The sequence below is a fragment of the Salmo salar genome, chromosome 09, assembly GCF_965601325.2.
Source record: "Salmo salar chromosome 09, fSalSal1, whole genome shotgun sequence".
NCBI lineage: Eukaryota > Metazoa > Chordata > Actinopteri > Salmoniformes > Salmonidae > Salmo > Salmo salar.
The window spans coordinates 143201190-143222045 of NC_138299.1; the positions used below are offsets into that span (position 1 = coordinate 143201190).

The following is a 20856-nucleotide window of genomic DNA, read 5'->3' on the forward strand; positions in this document are numbered from 1 at the left end:
ATGCATGCAGAGCAGAATTAGGCCGATAACAGCTAATTATCCAGAAAAGAGACGTTAAATTCTATAACCACCTAAAAAGGAGTGATGCCGCGGCCACTGCAGCGCAGGGCTAGCTTTGCCACCAGAGATTCTGGGTTCGAGCCCAGGCTCTGTCGCAGCCGGCAGCGACCGGGAGGCCCATGGGGCGGCGCACAATTGGCCCAGCGTCGTCCGGGTTAGGGGAGGGTTTGGCTGGCAGGGATATCCTTGTCTCATCGCGCACTATTGACCCCTGTGGCGGGCCGGTCGCAGTGCACGCTGACACGGTCGCCAGGTGTACAGTGTTTCCTCTGACACATTGGTGCGGCTGGATTCCGGGTTGGATGGGCATTGTGTCAAGAAGCAGTGCGGCTTGGTTGGGTTGTGTTTCGGAGGACGCATGGCTCTCGACCTTCGCCTCTCCCAAGTCCATATGGGAGTTGCAGCGATGAGACAAGACTGTAACTACCAATTGGATACCACGAAATTGGGGAGAAAAAAGGGGGTATAAAAAGAATATGCCTACACATTCCACCACAAAGCCCTCACCTACAGAGAGATGAACCTAGAGAAGAGTCCCCTCAGCCAGCTTGTTCTACGGCTCTGTTCACAAACACAAACAAACTCCACAGACCCCAGGACAGAAACACATAGTTGACCCAACCAAATTATGAGAAAGCTAAACTCAAACTATTTGACACACTGGAAAGAATCAACCAAAAAACTGAGCAAATTGGAATGCTATCTGGCCCTAAACAGAGAATAAACAGTGGCAGAATACCTGACCACTGTGACTGAACCTAAATTAAGAAAATCCTTGACTATGTACAGATTCAGTGAGCATAGCCTTGCTGTTGAGAGAGGCCGCCATAGGCAGACCCGGCTCTCGAGAGATGACATGGCTATGTGTCCACTGCCCACAAAATGAGGTGGAAACTGAGCTACACTTCCTAACTTCCTGCTAAATGTATGACCATATTAGAGAGACAGATTTCCCACAGATCACAAAGAATTTGAAAACAAATCAAATATTGATAAACTTCCATATCTGTTAGGTGAAATACTGCAGTGTGCAGTCACAGCAGAAAGATTTGTGACCCGTTGCCATGAGAAAAGGGCAACCAGTGGATCACAAACAATTTTATAAATACCACCAATATTTATCTGTTTATTTCGTTTCCAATTCAGACTTCAACTACTTGCATATTGACACAACACTGTACATAGTCAATAATATAACATTTGAAATGTCTATATTCTTTTAACTTTTGTGAGTATAATGTTTACTAATGTTTCCATTGTTTCTTTCCCATTTGTTTGTCTATTCCATTTGCTTTGGCAATGCAAGCATATGTTTCCCATGCCAATAAAGGCCTTTTGAATTAAATTGAGAGCGAGAGTGAGAGTGAATGAATGACTAGGAGGTAGATGTATAGTGCATTCAGAAAGTATTCAGACCCCTTGACTTTTTCCAAATTTTGTTACTTTACAGCCTTGTTCTAAAATGTGTAAAAAAAATTATAATATCCTCATCAATCTACACACAATACCCCATAATGACAAAGCAAAAACAGGGTTTTAGAAATGTTTGGAAATATATTAAAATGAGGAACTGAAATATCACATTTGCATAAGTATTCAGACCCTTTACTCAGTACTTTGTTGAAGCACATTTGGCACCTTAGAGCCTTGAGTCTTCTTGTGTATGAGGCTACAAGCTTGGCACACCTGTATTTGGGGCGTTTCTCCCATTCTTCTCTGCAGATCCTCTAAAGCTCTGGATGGGGAGTGTCGCTGCACAGCTATTTTCAGGTCTCTCCAGTGATTTTCGATCGCGTTCAAGTCCGGCTCTGGCTGGGCCACTCAAGGATATTCAGAGACTTGTCCCGAAGCCACTCCTGCGTTGTCCTGGCTTTGTGTTTAGGGCCGTTGTCCTGTTGGAAGGTGAACCTTCGCACCAGTCTGAGGTCCTGAGTGCTATGGAGCTGGTTTTCATCAAGGATCTCTCTGTACTTTGCTCCGTTCATCTTTCCCTCGATCCTGACAAGTCTCCTAGTCCTTGCTGCTGAAAAACATCCCCACAGCATGATGCTGCCACCACCATGCTTCACCGTAGGGATGGTATTTGCCAGGTTTCTTCTAGGTGTGGCGCTTGGCATTCAGGCCAAAGAGATCAATCTTGGTTTCATCAGACCAGCTAATCTTGTTTCTCATGGTCTGAGTCCTTTAGGTGCCCTTTGGCAAACCCCAAGCGGGCTGTCATGTGCCTTTTACTGAGGAGTGGCTTCCGTCTGGCCACTCTACCATAAAGGCCTGATTGGTGGAGTGCTGCAGAGATGGTTGTCCTTCTGGAAGGTTCTTCTATATCCACAGTGTAACTCTGGAGCTCTGTCAGAGTTACCATCGAGTTCTTGGTCACCTCCCTGACCAAGGCCTTTCTACCCCGATTGCTCAGTTTGGCCAGGCGGACAGTTCTTGGAAGAGTCTTGGTGGTTCCAAAGTTCTTCCATTTAAGAATGATGGAAGCCACTGTGTTCTTGGGGACCTTTAATGCTGCAGAAATGTTTTGGTACTTCCCCAGATCTGTGCCTCGACACAATCATGTCTCTGAGCTCCACGGGCAATTCCTTCGACCTCATGGCTTGGTTTTTGCTCTGACATGCACTGACAACTGTGGGACCTTTATATAGACTGGTGTGTGGCTTTCCAAATCATGTTCAACCAATTGAATTTCCCACAGGTGGACTCCAATCACATTGTAGAAATATCTCAAGGATGATCAATGGAAACAGGATGCACCTGAGCTCAATTTAGAGTCTCATAGCAACAGGTCTGAATACGTACAGTTGAAGTCGTAAATGTACATACACCTTAGCCAAATACATTTAAACTCAGTTTTTCACAATTCCTGACATTAAATCCTAGTAAAAATGCCCTGTCTTAGGTCAGTTAGGATCACCACTTTATTTTAAGAATGTGAAATGTCAGAATAATAGTAGAGAGAATTATTTATTTCAGCTTTTATTTCTTTCATCACATTCCCAGTGGGTCAGAAGTTTACATACATTCAATTAGTATTTGATAGCATTGCCTTTAAATTGTTTAACTTGGGTCAAATGTTTCGGGTAGCCTTCCACAAGCTTCCCACAATAAGTTGGGGGAATTATGGCCCATTCCTCCTGACAGAGCTGGTGTAACTGAGTCAGGTTTGTAAGCCTCTTTGCTCGCACACGCCTTTTCAGTTCTGCCCACAAATTTTCCATGGGATTGAGGTCAGGGCTTTGTGATGGCCTCTCCAATACCTTGATTTTGTTGTCCTTGCCACATCTTTGGAAGTATGTTTGGGATTGTTGTCCATTTGGAAGACCTATTTGCGACCAAGCTTTAACTTCCTGACTGATGTCTTGAGATGTTGCTGCAAAATATCCACAAAATGTTCCATCCTCATGATGCCATCTGTTTTGTGAAGTGCACCAGTCCCTCCTGCAGCAAAGCACCACCACACCATGATGCTGCCACCCCCGTGCTTCACAGTTGGGATGGTGTTCTTCGGCTTGCAAGCCTCCCCCTTTTTCCTCCAAACATAACGATGGTCATTATGGCCAATCATGTTCTATTTTTGTTTCATCAGACCAGAGGACATTTCTCCAAAAAGTACGATCTTTGTCCCCATGTGCAGTTGCAAACCGTAGTCTGGCATTTTTATGGTGGTTTTGGAGCAGTGGCTTCTTCCTTGCTGAGAGGCCTTTCAGGTTATGTCAATATAGGAATCGTTTTACTGTCAATATAGATACTTTTGTACCTGTTTCCTCCAGCATCTTCACAAGGTCCTTTGCTGTTGCTCTGGGATTGATTTGCACTTTTCGCACCAAAGTACGTTCATCTCTAGGAGACAGAACGCGTCTCCTTCCTGAGCGGTATGACGGCTGCGTGGTCCCATGGTGTTTATACTTGCATACTATTGTTTGTGCAGATGAACGTAGTACCTTCAGGCATTTGGAAATTGCTCTCAAGGATGAACCAGACTTGTGGAGGCCTACAATTTTTTTCTGAGGTCTTGGCTGATTTCTTCTGATTTCCCCATGATGTCAAGCAAAGAGGCACTGAGTTTGAAGGTAGGCCTTGAAATACATCCACAGGTACACCTCCAATTGACTCAAATGATGTCAATTAGCCTATCGGAAGCTTCTAAAGCCATGACATCATTTTACGGAATTTTACAAGCTGTTTAAAGGCACAGTCAACTTAGTGTATGCAAACTTCTGACCCACTGGAATTGTGATACAATGAATTATAAATAATCTCTCTGTAAACAATTGTTGGAAAAATGACGTGTCATGCACAAAGTAGATGTCCTAACCGACTTGCCAAATCTATAGTTTGTTAACAAGAAATTTGTGGAGTGGTTGAAAAACAAGTTTTAATGACTCCAACCTAAGTGTATGTAAACTTCCGACTTCAACTGTATGTAAATAAGGTAATTCTGTTTTTTATTTTTTATAAATTCGCAAAAATGTCTAAAACCTGTTTTCACTTTGTCATTATCCAGGCTGCATCACATCCGGCTGTGATTGGGAGTCCCATAGGGTGGCGCACAATTGGCCCAGCGTCGTCCGGGTTTGGCCGGGGTAGGCCGTCATTGTAAATAAGAATTTGTTCTTAACTGACTTGCTGTCAGGGATTTCGTCGTCGTCAGACGATATGGCGAAATCATCGTCGGAAAAGGAGGACCAATATGCAGCAGAATTGTGTTGGCTCATCTTGAACATTTATTAGACTCAAAATGAACATACAAAATAACAAAACGAACTCACGATATAGACAGTCTTCTCAGGCTCACATACGCTAGACAAGAAACAATCTCCCACAAATGACAAACACAAACACACCCTAATATATGGGACTCTCAATCAAAGGCAAATAGACCACACCTGCCTTCAATTGAGAGTCCCCACCCCAATTAACTAAACATAGAATCAGACTACCTAGACTAAACATAGAATTACATGAATCTCAAACAGTGCCCCAAAACCCCGGAATACTTAAATCAAATGCCCTTACTACAAAAACACCACCCCGAACCACATAAACCAAATACCCTCTGCCACGTCCTGACCAAACTACTATGACAATTAACCCTTATACTGGCCAGGACGTGACACTTGCCTAGTTAAATAAAGGTTAAATAATAATAAATAAATAAATGATTGGGTATTGTGTGTAGATTGAGGATATATATATTTTTTTAATAAATTTTAGTGTAAGGCTGTAACGTAACAAAATGTGGAAAAAGTCAAGGGGTCTGAATACTTTCCGAGTGCACTGCATGTGATCTGTTTCATTGATCTAATACTGTATGTTCCTGAGAGAGAGATTGACCGAGAGAGGCTTGTGAGTTGAGGAAAGGGGGTTGTGAGTTGAGTCCTCTGTCTGACGTGTGATCTCCCTGGATCAGAACAGGAAGTCATGGAGAGAGGGCAGGTCATAGACTAATGAACTTCACTTCCTGCCTTTCACCAGAGAGAGTGTAGGCTGCTTTGATCACTGATACCTGTTTGATGATGTCTAATGCCTGTATGGATTCAACTTCATATGGTGGGGTGGACTATGTGTACATATAACATTCAGGCAGTTTCTGTACCTGTGTGTGTGTTTGTGAATTGAATGTCCTGCACTGTGGTGTGTAATAACTCATTGTTAGTGTATTGTGGTGTGTAATAACTCATTGTTAGTGTATTGTGGTGTGTAATAACTCATTGTTAGTGTACTGTGGTGTGTAATAACTCATTGTTAGTGTACTGTGGTGTGTAATAACTCATTGTTAGTGTACTGTGGTGTGTAATAACTCATTGTTAGTGTATTGTGGTGTGTAATAACTCATTGTTAGTGTATTGTGGTGTGTAATAACTCATTGTTAGTGTACTGTGGTGTGTAATAACTCATTGTTAGTGTACTGTGGTGTGTAATAACTCATTGTTAGTGTACTGTGGTGTGTAATAACTCATTGTTAGTGTACTGTGGTGTGTAATAACTGATTGTTAGTGTACTGTGGTGTGTAATAACTGATTGTTAGTGTACTGTGGTGTGTAATAACTCATTGTTAGTGTACTGTGGTGTGTAATAACTCATTGTTAGTGTACTGTGGTGTGTAATAACTCATTGTTAGTGTATTGTGGTGTGTAATAACTCATTGTTAGTGTATTGTGGTGTGTAATAACTCATTGTTAGTGTACTGTGGTGTGTAATAACTCATTGTTAGTGTATTGTGGTGTGTAATAACTCATTGTTAGTGTACTGTGGTGTGTAATAACTCATTGTTAGTGTATTGTGGTGTTTAATAACTCATTGTTAGTGTATTGTGGTGTGTAATAACTCATTGTTAGTGTACTGTGGTGTGTAATAACTCATTGTTAGTGTACTGTGGTGTGTGCAGAGGCGGGACAGGACAGGGGGTGTTGTCGGAACGGTTGCTCTCTCCGTGACCCTCTTATCAGTCCTCCCGCCTCTTTATCTGCCCTTATCTGCTTGCGTGTGTGGAGAAGGGGGGGTGGGGGCGCCTGGCCACGTGCTGGCTCTCTGTCAAACCCTTTTGAACTCCTGACTCCCACATGCTTATCTCCCATTCTCTTAAAAGCCAAAAGCCTTGTTTCAGCTTGTCACAGCAGGTCGCAAAACTTCTGCTTTATTTCGCTCCGCTCCGTGTGTTTGTTTTAGAGAGTGTACTGATTAGTCAGTGGAAGGCTTTCCTGCTGGAGTGTGTATGTGTGTGTGTTAGCGCATGTGGGCATTTTTGGGTGTCTGTATCCTTTGTATATGTCTTCATGATGTAATCGCTTTATGTGACATGTAGATAATCTGGTCAGTCTTTGGCCCATGAGCCACTAGATTAACCTCTAAGATGAAGATCACTTTGTTGGTCAATTGCACATAAGGCGGAACTAGAGTCTTCTACATGGGGTGGCCAGGGGGGGGGCCAAGGCTACTTCAGGGGGTCCATAGTCCATGACAGAACATTAGTGTGTAACCGTAACCTGGCATCTAAGGAGCAGTGATAATTCACTTAACCCGGAGGTCTTCAATATGGCTGAGAGTGTGGTCCAAAAGGGTTACTTCACTAGAATTCTTTAACATACTATGAATAGTCAGTGTCTCTACCTCAGACCTGCAGTTCAATTTCTTTCTCTCTCTCTCTCTCTCTCTCTCTCTCTCGCTCTCACTCACTCACTCACTCACTCACTCACTCACTCACTCACTCACTCACTCACTCACTCACTCACTCACTCACTCACTCACGCACGCACGCACGCACACACGCACATTGTACTGTACTCACATACTGGAGAGACTTGGGTCACTCTGTTTTCCTGAATATATAGTCTGGGTCTATAAGTGTTGAACATCCTAAATATTTTCAGAAAATAAAGCTCAAGCACCAAGGAGACAAGATACCATTTGTGTGTTACATAAATTGAAAAAAAGTACATTTACAAAAAACACTGCAATTTGACATACCAGGCATCAAGCAGAAATGGACTTGAAAAATATAAATAATTTTGGTGCCCATCAATATTACAAACTTACAGTATCATATTTATGCTCATGTATATTATGTTAACTAATAGCAAAGAAAGGTTTTGGAATTGGCCTAATCAAGACCAACTTAAATCTGTGTGACATGCATTTATCATTTTAGAATGTCAGTGTACTAGCTAGTACATAGTGCAGGTTTTAATCATGACCAGAGGGACCGCCTAAGTGCCAAATTATCCTAGGTAGATTTAAAACAGCATAATTATGCTGTTCTGGTGAGAACTGGCAAAATGTTTCACAAACTCATCCATGTTGAGGGAGTGTCCCCTCCTTGACTCAACACTGAGAATTCCGAGGTGACTTAACCTGTCATCAACCATTGTTGTCCTAAGGTGGGTTTTAATCCGTTTTAAAGCTGAGAAGCTTCTCTCACAAGAAGCACTGATGACTGGTGTAACAACAGAAATCTTACAAAGTCGAAATAGCTCATGGAAGACCTCTTTATAAGGTTCTAGAAATACAACAAAGTCAAGGAGAGTAGACGGTCTGTCCCTTCCACTTTTCTCTCTCCTATCAAGAAGCCGCTTGGTTTGATGAACCTCATGTTTGAGGTCATCTAAATCTGACTCAAAGGTCTGAGCAAAGGCAAACAGATGCTCCTCATTCAAGAATGTTGTACTCTTTGGGTTGAGAGACTGGACCCCTTGCATTATCTCACAATTCTTCTTTAAAAAACACCTCTGCAGCTCAGCTGTGAGACTGTCAAGCACCTGATTAAAGATAGCTCTTTGGAAGCTCTCACCATCACTTTGGTCACTATTTTTCTGTCCTACAGTGCTCATCATCAATGAGTTGTTAAATCTTAAGCTTGTTTTAGGCTGTCTTTTACACACTGTTTGTACACTTATTTTGCAGTGCTCTGCAATCTCTTCAACCTCTTTCCATAGTTCTCCAAAGTAACCCTCACTTCTGTAATCCTGTAATGTGTCTGTAAGGGCATCTACTAGATCCACAGCGCTTGCTAGGTCAAGAGAGCTTGACTGGAGCATGTCAGAAAGACATTTGGCATCTCCAAGCTCTTTACAGAAGGCAACCAAAGCCCAATGAAATGTAAATCTATCTGAGAAAGAAGGCCCCTTGCCTCCACTGATCTATCACCACTATTTTCAAGTGTGATATCCTGTAGCACTCTCAGAACTGTTGGAAGCCTGTCCCTCAGATTACAGCATGCCGTGTATCTGCATGCCCACCTTACATCCGTAAGTCTCTGTAGATCCCTGGGCTGCTGCTGTGGATACAGCTCTTTCTGAACTGCAAGCCACTTGAGATGAACGTACGAGCCAGATGCAAAGTTATAAAGCTGCAGGAGAACAAAAAAGTTAACTGCCTCAGGCACTGATTTTACAGCATCGACAAGAATCAAATTCAAACAATGTGCATTACAGTGCACATAAAATGCAAATCTTGCACTGTTTTTAATTCGTGCAGACACACCAGAATGCTTTCCGCTCATGACGGATGCACCATAGCCTTGCCCCACAAGATTATTTCTGTAGTCCAGACCATGTTTTTCAAGGCAATCAATTATCATTTTTGTGAGACCTGCTGCATCTAAGCTTTCAGCTGACTGAAAGTGTAAAAAGCTTTCGTGGAGGGCCCCATTGTAATAGTACTTCACAACTAAAGACATTTGTTATTTTTTCTTTAAATCTTTGGTTTCATCTGCAATTACACTAAACACTTCACTTTCCTGTACTTGTCTTATTACTTCACTTTGTACCATTTCATCTCAGCCCTCAAGAACTTCCTTCTGGATTTGGTGGCTTGTGTACTTAGCGTTGCCACATGCATTCATCCTTTTCTCTATGAGAGGGTCATGCTTTGCTATTTCTTCTAAGATTGTCAAAAAATGACCCTTGTTGTGAGAGTCATCAGTCTCTCAATGACCTTGCTGCACTTTATTTTGAGTGGCAGTTAATAGGAGCACATCTGCAATTGTTTTAATGTAAGTACAATTTTCCTCCACTTTCTTTTTCCGGTCTTCATTTATGACATCTAACATTGATGAGTTGCTGTCAATAGCCCTTTTATGCTGATTCCAAGCATACATAGCATTGATATGATGCTCTGCCTTTGAATGGAGCTTAAACCCAGAATCTTTAAACCATGCCTTTTTCCAGTTACAAAAACCTGACTGTGATGTGAAGGCAGATTCAGGTGTATTGGGCAGAGAAAAATGCCTACAGGCGAAACAATAAGTTGAATCTTGACATACAGAATATTCAAGCCATGAATTGTCCTTATAGCAGGAGCTGTTGAAAGCCCTTTTCCTAGTACTACGCTGAGTTCTGAGAAACGTTTTCAAACACGGCTGTACAGGACCGTCTTCTCTGGATCTTGAAATGTCTGAAATACACGTTAAATAATGTGTTATATCTCTATGGAAATGTATAATTAAGGGATCCACAAGATTAAATACTAACAGCTGCTAACTAAAATGTGTAGTTTAAAGTATAGGCCTGGCCTACCATTGGGTCCTTTTGGAACAGAAGTCTGATATCTCTCCCTTTTTTCATGTTTAATTTACCTTATGCAAAATTTAAAAAATTGGTTACAAATAAGCATCCAATTACCCACATTTTAGTCCAATCTCAATCTTAATTACAAATCCCCATTATCATAACTGTACCTTAAAATCAACTACCAGCCTAAGTTACTAGTTAGATCATGTCTAGCCCTACTCTGCAGTAAGTAACTTAGCTAGTTATCATTTATTGCACCTTTACGATAGCAAATAGGCTATCTGCAAATTGTGGTAATCTTTTGAGTAACGTTAAAAGATTGATAATAACAATTGTTCATTTTGAGTTCACGTACGAAAATCTAACTGAGTTAATGGATTTCAAATGGCAGAATGTTAACTTGCTGAACACTGACAGCTGTAGTCTACTAGTTACCCCACATTAGCTAAACATTCGTATACTGTAACTTACGACACTGCACTGTATATGTGTGTACTACTAGCACAGATGTAAACATAATGTTAGGCTAAATTGGGAACTGATCTCTCTAATCTGATTAACTGTCTGTTAATGGAGCCAAAGGTCTAACGTTAACTTACACATAGCGACTCAACTTTCATAAAAGTTGTTCAGGAAACTTAAATCCGATGCTAAACCTTAAAACTTACTTACTTCAAATATGATGCTTTCGCCAATCACAAAATATTCTCTCTTCTTCTTCTGTATGTTCTACTTATTCTTCTGTATCTCCCAACCAACGTTAATATTTTCTCTTCCTCGTCCTCGATTTGAAAAATGTGCAGCCGAACGTCAAAATAAATGCTTCTTTCAAAGAGGTGAAATGAGATGTCAAACAGCATCAAACTGCCAGTAGCAAATGAAATTTTGGGGGTGGCGCCCCAGACACCCCTCTGGCTCCGCCCCTGACCCTGATGCCAGCTAACTTCCTGTCAGATTTTTCGTGTCCGGTTGCTGTCTTGCCGCTAGGCTACCTGCCTGCCACTATTAGTTAAGAATTAGATAATCCAGTCAAGCCATGAGTCACTAGATTACCCTCTATTAGTTATCAATTAGTGTTTGTTGCTGATTTGAGAGATTGATATTTTTTATATTTACATTTTTTTCACCTTTATTTAACCAGGTAGGCCGGTTGAGAACAAGTTGTCATTTGCAACTGCGACCTGGCCAAGATAAAGCATAGCAATTTGACACATACAACAACACAGAGTTACACATGGAATAAACAAAACATACAGTCAATAATACAGTAGAACAAAAGAAAACAAAAAGTCTATACACAGTGAGTGCAAATGAGGTAAGTTAAGGCAATAAATAGGCCATGGTGGCGAAGTAATTACAATATAGCAATTAAACCCTGGAATGGTAGATGTGCAGAAGATGAATGTGCAAGTAGAGATACTGGGGTGCAAAGGAGCAAGATAAATAAATAAATAAAGTATGGGGATGAGGTAGGTAGATAGATGGACTGTTTACAGATGGGCTATGTACAGGTGCAGTGATCTGTGGGCTGCTCTGACAGCTGGTGCTTAAAGCTAGTAAGGGAGATATGAGTCTCCAGCTTCAGAGATTTTTGCAGTTTGTTCCAGTCATTGGCAGCAGAGAACTGGAAGGAAAGACGACCAAAGGAGGAATTGGCTTTGGGGGTGACCAGTGAGATATACCTGCTGGAGCGCGTGCTACGAGTGGGTGCTGCTATGGTGACCAGTGAGCTGAGATAAGGCGGGGCTTTACCTAGCAGAGACTTGTAGATAACCTGTAGCCAGTGGGTTTGGCGACGAGTATGAAGCGAGGGCCAACCAACAAGAGCGTACAGGTCGCAATGGTGGGTAGTGTATGGGGCTTTGGTGACAAAACGGATGGCACTGTGATAGACTGCATCCAGTTTGTTGAGTGGAGTGTTGGAGGCTATTTTATAGATGACATCAACGAAGTCGAGGATCGGTAGGATGGTCAGTTTTACGAGGGTATGTTTGGCAGCATGAGTGAAGGATGCTTTGTTGCGATATAGGAAGTCGATTCTAGATTTAATTTTGGATTGGAGATGCTTAATGTGAGTCTGGAAGGAGAGTTTACAGTCTAACCAGACACCCAGGTATTTGTAGTTGTCCGCATATTCAAAGTCAGAGCCGTCCAGAGTAGTGATACTGGACGGGCGAGCAGGTGCGGGCAGTGATCGATTGAATAGCATGCATTTAGTTTTACTTGCGTTTAAGAGCAGTTGGAGGCCACGGAAGGAGAGTTGGCATTGAAGCTCGTTTGGAGGGGCCAGAAGTATATAGAATGGTGCGTCTGCATAGAGGTGGATCAGAGAATCACCAGCAGCAAGAGCAACATCATTGATGTATACAGAGAAGAGAGTCGGCCCGAGAATTGAACCCTGTGGCACACCCATAGAGACTGCCAGAGGTCCGGACAACAGGCCCTCCGATTTGACACACTGAACTCTATCAGAGAAGTAGTTGGTAAACCAGGCGAGGCAATCATTTGAAAAACCAAGGCTGTCGAGTCTGCCAATAAGAATGCGGTGATTGACAGAGTCGAAAGCCTTGGCCAGGTCGATGAATACGGCTGCACAATAATGTCTCTTATCGATGGCGGTTATGATGTCGTTTAGGACCTTGAGCGTGGCTGAACCATGACCAGCTCTAAAACCAGATTGCATAGCGGAGAAGGTACGGTGGGATTCGAAATGGTCGGTAATCTGTTTGTTAACTTGGCTTTCGAAGAACTTAGAAAGACAGGGTAGGATAGATATAGGTCTGTAGCAGTTTGGGTCTAGAGTGTCACCCCCGTTGAAGAGGGGGATGACCGCGGCAACTTTCCAATCTTTGGGAATCTCAGACAATACGAAAGAGAGGTTGAACAGGCTAGTAATAGGGGTTGAAACAATTTTGCAGATCATTTTAGAAAGAGAGGGTCCAGATTGTCTAGCCCGGCTGATTTGTATGGGTCCAGATTTTGCAGCTCTTTCAGAACATCAGCTGTCTGGATTTGGGTGAAGGAGAAATGGTGGGGGCATTGGCGCGTTGCTGTGGAGGGTGCCGGGCAGTTGACCGGGGTAGGGGTAGCCTGGTGGAAAGCATGGCCAGCCGTAGAGAAATGCTTATTGAAATTCTCAATTATAGTGGATTTATCGGTGGTAACAGTGTTTCCTAGCCTCAGAGCAGTGGGCAGCTGGGAGGAGGTGCTCTTATTCTCCATGGACTTTACAGTGTCCCAGAACTCTTTTGAGTTAATACTACAGGATGCACATTTCTGTTTGAAAAAGCTAGCCTTAGCTTTTCTAACTGCCTGTGTATATTTGTTCCTAACTTCCCAGAATGCCACAGGATGTTTTTGTGCTGGTCAAGGGCAGACAGGTCTGGAGTGAACCAAGGACTATATATATTCCTAGTTCTACATTTTTTGAGTGGGGCATGCTTATTTAAGATGGTGAGGAAGGCACTTTTAAAGAATAGCCAGGCATCATCTACTGACGGGATGAGGTCAGTGTCATTCCAGGATACCCCGGCCAGGTCGATTAGAAAGGCCTGCTCGCAGAAGTGTTTTAGGGAGCGTTTGACAGTGATGAGGGTTGGTCGTTTGGTCACAGACCCATTACGGATGCAGGCAATGAGGCAGTGATCGCTGAGATCTTGATTGAAAACAGCAGAGGTATATTTGGAGGGCGAGTTAGTTAGGATGACATCTATGAGAGTGCCCGTGTTTACGGATTTGGGGTTGTACCTGGTAGGTTAATTGATCATTTGTGTGAGATTGAGGGCATCAAGTTTAGATTGTAGGATGGCTGGGGTGTTAAGCATGTCCCAGTTTAGGTCACCTAGCAGCACGAGCTCAGAAGATAGATGGGGGGCAATAAATTCACATATGGTATCGAGGGCACAGCTGGGGGCAGAGGGAGGTCTATAGCAAGCGGCAACAGTGAGAGACTTGTTTCTGGAAAGGTGAATTTTTAGAAGCAGAAACTCGAATTGTTTGGGTACAGACTTGGATAGTAATACAGAACTCTGCAGGCTATCTTTGCAGTAGATTGCAACACCGCCCCCTTTGGCAGTTCTATCTTGGCGGAAAATGTTATAGTTAGCGATGGAGATTTCAGGGGTTTTGGTGGTTTTCCTAAGCCAGGATTCAGACACAGCTAAGACATCCGGGTTGGCAGAGTGTGCTAAAGCAGTGAGTAAAACAAACTTAGGGAGTAGGCTTCTAATGTTAACATGCATGAAACCAAGGCTTTTACGGTTACAGAAGTCAACAAATGAGAGCACCTGGGGAGTGGGAGTGGAGCTAGGCACTGCAGGACCTGGATTAACCTCCACATCACCAGAGGAGAAGTAGGATAAGGGTACGGCTAAAGGCTATACGAACTGGCTGTCTAGCACGTTCGGAACAGAGAGTAAAAGGAGCAGGTTTCTGGGCACGATAGCATAGATTCAAGGCATAGTGTACAGACAAAGGTAAGGTAGGATGTCAGTACATTGGAGGTAAACCTAGGCATTGAGTAATGATGAGAGAGATATAGTCTCTAGAGACGTTTAAACCAGGTGATGTCATCGCATATGTAGGAGGTGGAACAACATGGTTGGTTAAGGCATATTACATTTACATTTTACATTTACGTCATTTAGCAGACGCTCTTATCCAGAGTGACTTACAAATTAATATTGACCAGGGCTAGAGGCTCTACAGTGAAATAAGACAGTAATCACTAACCAGGACAGTAATGGACAAGGCATATTGATATTAGAGAGAGGCATGCGTAGCCAAGTGAACATATGGGTCCAGTGAGTGGTTGGGCTGACTGGGGACATGGCGATTCAGACAGTTAGCAGGCCGATGCTAACAGTTAGTAGGCCGGGGCTAAACAAGCTAGCAGTTAGCAGACCGGGGCTGGCAAGCTAGCAGTTGGCAGACCGGGGCTAGCAGTTAGCAGACCGGGGCAGGCAAGCTAGCAGTTAGCAGACCGGGGCAAGCAAGCTAGCAGTTAACAGACTGGTGCTAGCAAGTTAGCCTTTGGGGGACGTCGCGATAGGGGTAAGTCTGTTTTTGCCTCTTTGTGCGGTGACGTCGATAGACCAGTCGTGGAATTAGTAGGGTTCCAAGTAGCTCTAGGTAGCTAGTAGGCCGCAGAATGGGCCTTCAGTGGACGTTGCGGCTAAGGGGCCTGTTGGAATCCTTGGGCAGATTATGTCGGTATTCCAGTCGTAGAGGATCGGCGGGGTTCCGTGCCCCGTACCGGCAGTAGAAGGGGTCCGGATATTGTAGCCCAGGAGTGGGCTTCGGTGGTAGCACAGGAGCCCTGGCCGGGCTAGCTTCAGGCTAATTGGTGCTTGCTCTGGGATGGAAACGCTAGCCAGGAGTAGTCACCCGGGATTGCAGTTAGCTAATTGCGAAGATCCAGATGAAAATGTTCAGAGTTTGCGGTAGGAATCCGGGGATATGGGGGGAAAAAATACAAATAATAATAGGTCCGTTATGCTCTGGTTTGAGTCACGTTGTTCGAACTGGCGAGAGCTTTCCGAGCTAAAGGTTAGCTGATGACTGGTTTGCTGACTGATAGCTGGTAGGTAGTTAGCTGGCTAGCTTCAGTTGAGGGATTCCAGATCCGAAGTAAATAGAAATACTTTAGAAGAAAAAACAGATCCACGCCACATTGGGTGAGGCGGGTTGCAGGAGAGTATTTAGAAGTTGAAGTTTAAGAAAATATTTTTTAAAGATATGTGAAGAAAAAGATGTAAAAAGATATATACAAGGACAAAGACAAAGACGTCTGACTGCTATGCCATCTTGGATTATTATTATATAATGTTCTGTGTATCAATAATATGATATGGTCTGACATTACCATCAAACTAGAATGTGTTTTACAGTGAAATATCAATGAAGGAGCAGAGAATATCTGTAATGAAATTCACGGGCTAGGCCAGGGTCCATGAACTTCCTTTAATGAGTTTTGTGGCATTTCCCTTCTCTTCTGTCTGTGAAGCAGGAATATAGTTATTCTAATAATGAGAACTGTATCATTTTTATTGCACATAGCTGTACGGCTGTTCCAGATCTATAACTGCATCTTTATTTGGTCCTGATAACACAGGGTTTAGCTAAATTTAGGGGACACATCTTCATATGTTGCCTGTCTTGCAAATTCAAGTTGTTCTATGAATTTTGACTATAACCAATGCTTTATTTTTCTCTGCCTTTTCACTCACTCTCTTTCTCTGTCTGTCCCCCTCTTCCTGTCATTCTCTCTACCTCTCTGTCCTCCCTGCAGGTTTCGGCTTTGTTACTTTCGAGGTTGAGGATGTTGTGGAGAAAGTATGCGAGATCCACTTTCATGAAATCAATAATAAAATGGTGAGTGGCTCTCACTTTTCAAAACGGGGGACGGTGCGTTGCTGGCTGGATTAATATTTGATTTTCTCTTTAGCACAGCAGGAACGATGGCAGACACACACACACACACACACACACACACACACACACACACACACACACACACACACACACACACACACACACACACACACACACACACACACACACACACACACAGGTTTTTAGGGATATGGAGTCAGTGGTGTGCACTGTGCACCGATGACCACACACCATGAAATTGTGTTTGTGAGTCGTTCCTGGCAGAAGGGCAAAACAACCTGTCCCTACCTCACGCAAAACCACCCTGCAAATCAGGCTGGAACAGGTATCCATGTCGGTGAAAGCTGGTGGTATTATTGAAAAATAACAACATTAAACCTATCAGTCCAGGCTGTTTCAATGCCAGACCTGGTGTTGATGTTTATTGTTAATCTTCAGTAGTGGCAGTGTGTTTCCAGTAGATTGGTCTCGGGTCAAGGTTAATGGCCTGTTGACCAGGTGGTGGTGGGGGTAGGCTGTGAGCAGGCTGGCTGAGGCCCAGGATGGCGAGGCAATGGTGTGCAGAGAGGAGGAGGGTGGTTGTGGTGAAGCCTTGGTGTAGCGTTAGCCTGCGCTAGTTGCTTGCCACTCATGCAGCCTGCTGTGGCTCAGACAGTGCAGTATAGCAGCGTAGGGGGAGCATATCAGACCCTGCATGACTCCATATCCTGGCCTGCCTCGCACTGTCAACATGACCACTTCTACACTACTCTGTTCTCCCTCCTTAGTCAACACTACCACTATTACACTACTCTGATCTCCCTCCTTGGTCAACACTACCACTACTACACTACTCTGATCTCCCTCCTTAGCCAACACTACCACTACTACACTACTCTGAACTCCCTCCTTAGTCAACACTACCACTACTACACTACTCTGATCTCCCTCCTTGGTCAACACTACCACTACTACACTACTCTGTTCTCCCTCCTTAGCCAACACTACCACTATTACACTACTCTGATCTCCCTCCTTGGTCAACACTACCACTACTACACTACTCTGATCTCCCTCCTTAGCCAACACTACCACTACTACACTACTCTGATCTCCCTCCTTAGTCAACACTACCACTACTACACTACTCTCCCTCCTTAGTCAACACTACCACTACTACACTACTCTGATCTCCCTCCTTAGTCAATACTATCACTTCTACACTACTCTGATCTCCCTCCTTAGTCAACACTACCACTACTACACTACTCTGATCTTCCTCCTTAGTCAATACTATCACTTCTACACTACTCTGATCTCCCTCCTTAGTCAACACTACCACTACTACACTACTCTGATCTCCCTCCTTAGTCAACACTACCACTACTACACTACTCTGATCTCCCACCCTAGTCAACACTACCACTACTACACTACTCTCCCTCCTTAGTCAACACTACCACTTCTACACTACTCTCCCTCCTTAGTCAACACTACCACTTCTACACTACTCTCCCGGCTAAGTCAACACTACCACTTCTACACTACTCTCCTTCTGTAGTCAACACTACCACTACTACACTACTCTGAACTCCCTCCTTAGTCAACACTACCACTACTACACTACTCTCCCTCCTTAGTCAACACTACCACTACTACACTACTCTCCCTCCTTAGTCAACACTACACTACTCTGATCTCCCTCCTTAGTCAACACTACCACTACTACACTACTCTGATCTCCCTCCTTAGTCAATACTACCACTACTACACTACTCTGATCTCCCTCCTTAGTCAACACTACCACTACTACACTACTCTGATCTCCCTCCTTAGTCAACACTACCACTACTACACTACTCTGATCTCCCTCTTTAGTCAACACTACCACTATTACACTACTCTGATCTCCCTCCTTAGTCAATACTACCATTTCTACACTACTCTGATCTCCCTCCTTGGTTAACACTACCACTACTACACTTCTCTGATCTCCCTCCTTAGTCAACACTACCACTACTACACTACTCTGATCTCCCTCCTTAGTCAACACTACCACTATTACACTACTCTGATCTCCCTCCTTAGTCAACACTACCACTATTACACTACTCTGATCTCCCTCCTTAGTCAACACTACCACTACTACACTACTCTGATCTCCCTCCTTAGTCAACACTACCACTATTACACTACACTACTCTCCCTCCTTAGTCAACACTACCACTTCTATACTACTCTCCCGGCTAAGTCAACACTACCACTTCTACACTACTCTCCTTCTGTAGTCAACACTACCACTACTACACTACTCTGAACTCCCTCCTTAGTCAACACTACCACTACTACACTACTCTCCCTCCTTAGTCAACACTACCACTACTACACTACTCTCCCTCCTTAGTCAACACTACACTACTCTGATCTCCCTCCTTAGTCAACACTACCACTACTACACTACTCTGATCTCCCTCCTTAGTCAATACTACCACTACTACACTACTCTGATCTCCCTCCTTAGTCAACACTACCACTACTACACTACTCTGATCTCCCTCCTTAGTCAACACTACCACTACTACACTACTCTGATCTCCCTCTTTAGTCAACACTACCACTATTACACTACTCTGATCTCCCTCCTTAGTCAATACTACCATTTCTACACTACTCTGATCTCCCTCCTTGGTTAACACTACCACTACTACACTTCTCTGATCTCCCTCCTTAGTCAACACTACCACTACTACACTACTCTGATCTCCCTCCTTAGTCAACACTACCACTATTACACTACTCTGATCTCCCTCCTTAGTCAACACTACCACTATTACACTACTCTGATCTCCCTCCTTAGTCAACACTACCACTACTACACTACTCTGATCTCCCTCCTTAGTCAACACTACCACTATTACACTACACTACTCTCCCTCCTTAGTCAACACTACCACTTGTACACTACTCTCCCGGCTAAGTCAACACTACCACTTCTACACTACTCTCCTTCTGTAGTCAACACTACCACTACTACACTACTCTGAACTCCCTCCTTAGTCAACACTACCACTACTACACTACTCTCCCTCCTTAGTCAACACTACCACTACTACACTACTCTCCCTCCTTAGTCAACACTACACTACTCTGATCTCCCTCCTTAGTCAACACTACCACTACTACACTACTCTGATCTCCCTCCTTAGTCAACACTACCACTACTACACTACTCTGATCTCCCTCCTTAGTCAATACTATCACTTCTACACTACTCTGATCTCCCTCCTTAGTCAACACTACCACTACTACACTACTCTGATCTTCCTCCTTAGTCAATACTATCACTTCTACACTACTCTGATCTCCCTCCTTAGTCAACACTACCACTACTACACTACTCTGATCTCCCTCCTTAGTCAACACTACCACTACTACACTACTCTGATCTCCCACCCTAGTCAACACTACCACTATTACACTACTCTCCCTCCTTAGTCAACACTACCACTTCTACACTACTCTCCCTCCTTAGTCAACACTACCACTTCTACACTACTCTCCCGGCTAAGTCAACACTACCACTTCTACACTACTCTCCTTCTGTAGTCAACACTACCACTACTACACTACTCTGAACTCCCTCCTTAGTCAACACTACCACTACTACACTACTCTCCCTCCTTAGTCAACACTACCACTACTACACTACTCTCCCTCCTTAGTCAACACTACACTACTCTGATCTCCCTCCTTAATCAACACTACCACTACTACACTACTCTGATCTCCCTCCTTAGTCAATACTACCACTACTACACTACTCTGATCTCCCTCCTTAGTCAACACTACCACTACTACACTACTCTGATCTCCCTCCTTAGTCAACACTACCACTACTACACTACTCTGATCTCCCTCTTTAGTCAACACTACCACTATTACACTAGTCTGATCTCCCTCCTTAGTCAATACTACCATTTCTACACTACTCTGATCTCCCTCCTTGGTTAACACTACCACTACTACACTTCTCTGATCTCCCTCCTTAGTCAACACTACCACTACTACACTACTCTGATCTCCCTCCTTAGTCAACACTACCACTATTACACTATTCTGATCTCCCTCCTTACTCAACACTACCACTATTACACTACTCTGATCTCCCTCCTTAGTCAACACTACCACTACTACACTACTCTGATCTCCCTCCTTAGTCAACACTACCACTATTACACTACACTACTCTCCCTCCTTAGTCAACACTACCACTTCTACACTACTCTCCCGGCTAAGTCAACACTACCACTTCTACACTACTCTCCTTCTGTAGTCAACACTACCACTACTACACTACTCTGAACTCCCTCCTTAGTCAACACTACCACTACTACACTACTCTCCCTCCTTAGTC

At 43.5% G+C, this 20856-nt stretch overlaps 1 protein-coding gene across 5 annotated transcripts in view; it reads left to right on the top strand.

Moving 5' to 3' along the window:
• LOC106613081 (RNA-binding protein Musashi homolog 2) overlaps positions 1–20856 on the top strand; it is a 348890-nt gene that overhangs the window by 212024 nt on the left and 116010 nt on the right. For all 5 annotated transcript variants that reach the window (XM_045724689.2, XM_045724688.2, XM_045724693.2 and 2 more), the window contains exon 8: positions 16360–16442. In XM_045724689.2, the coding sequence (XP_045580645.1) occupies positions 16360–16442 (83 nt within the window). The remainder of the gene's footprint in view (positions 1–16359; positions 16443–20856) is intronic.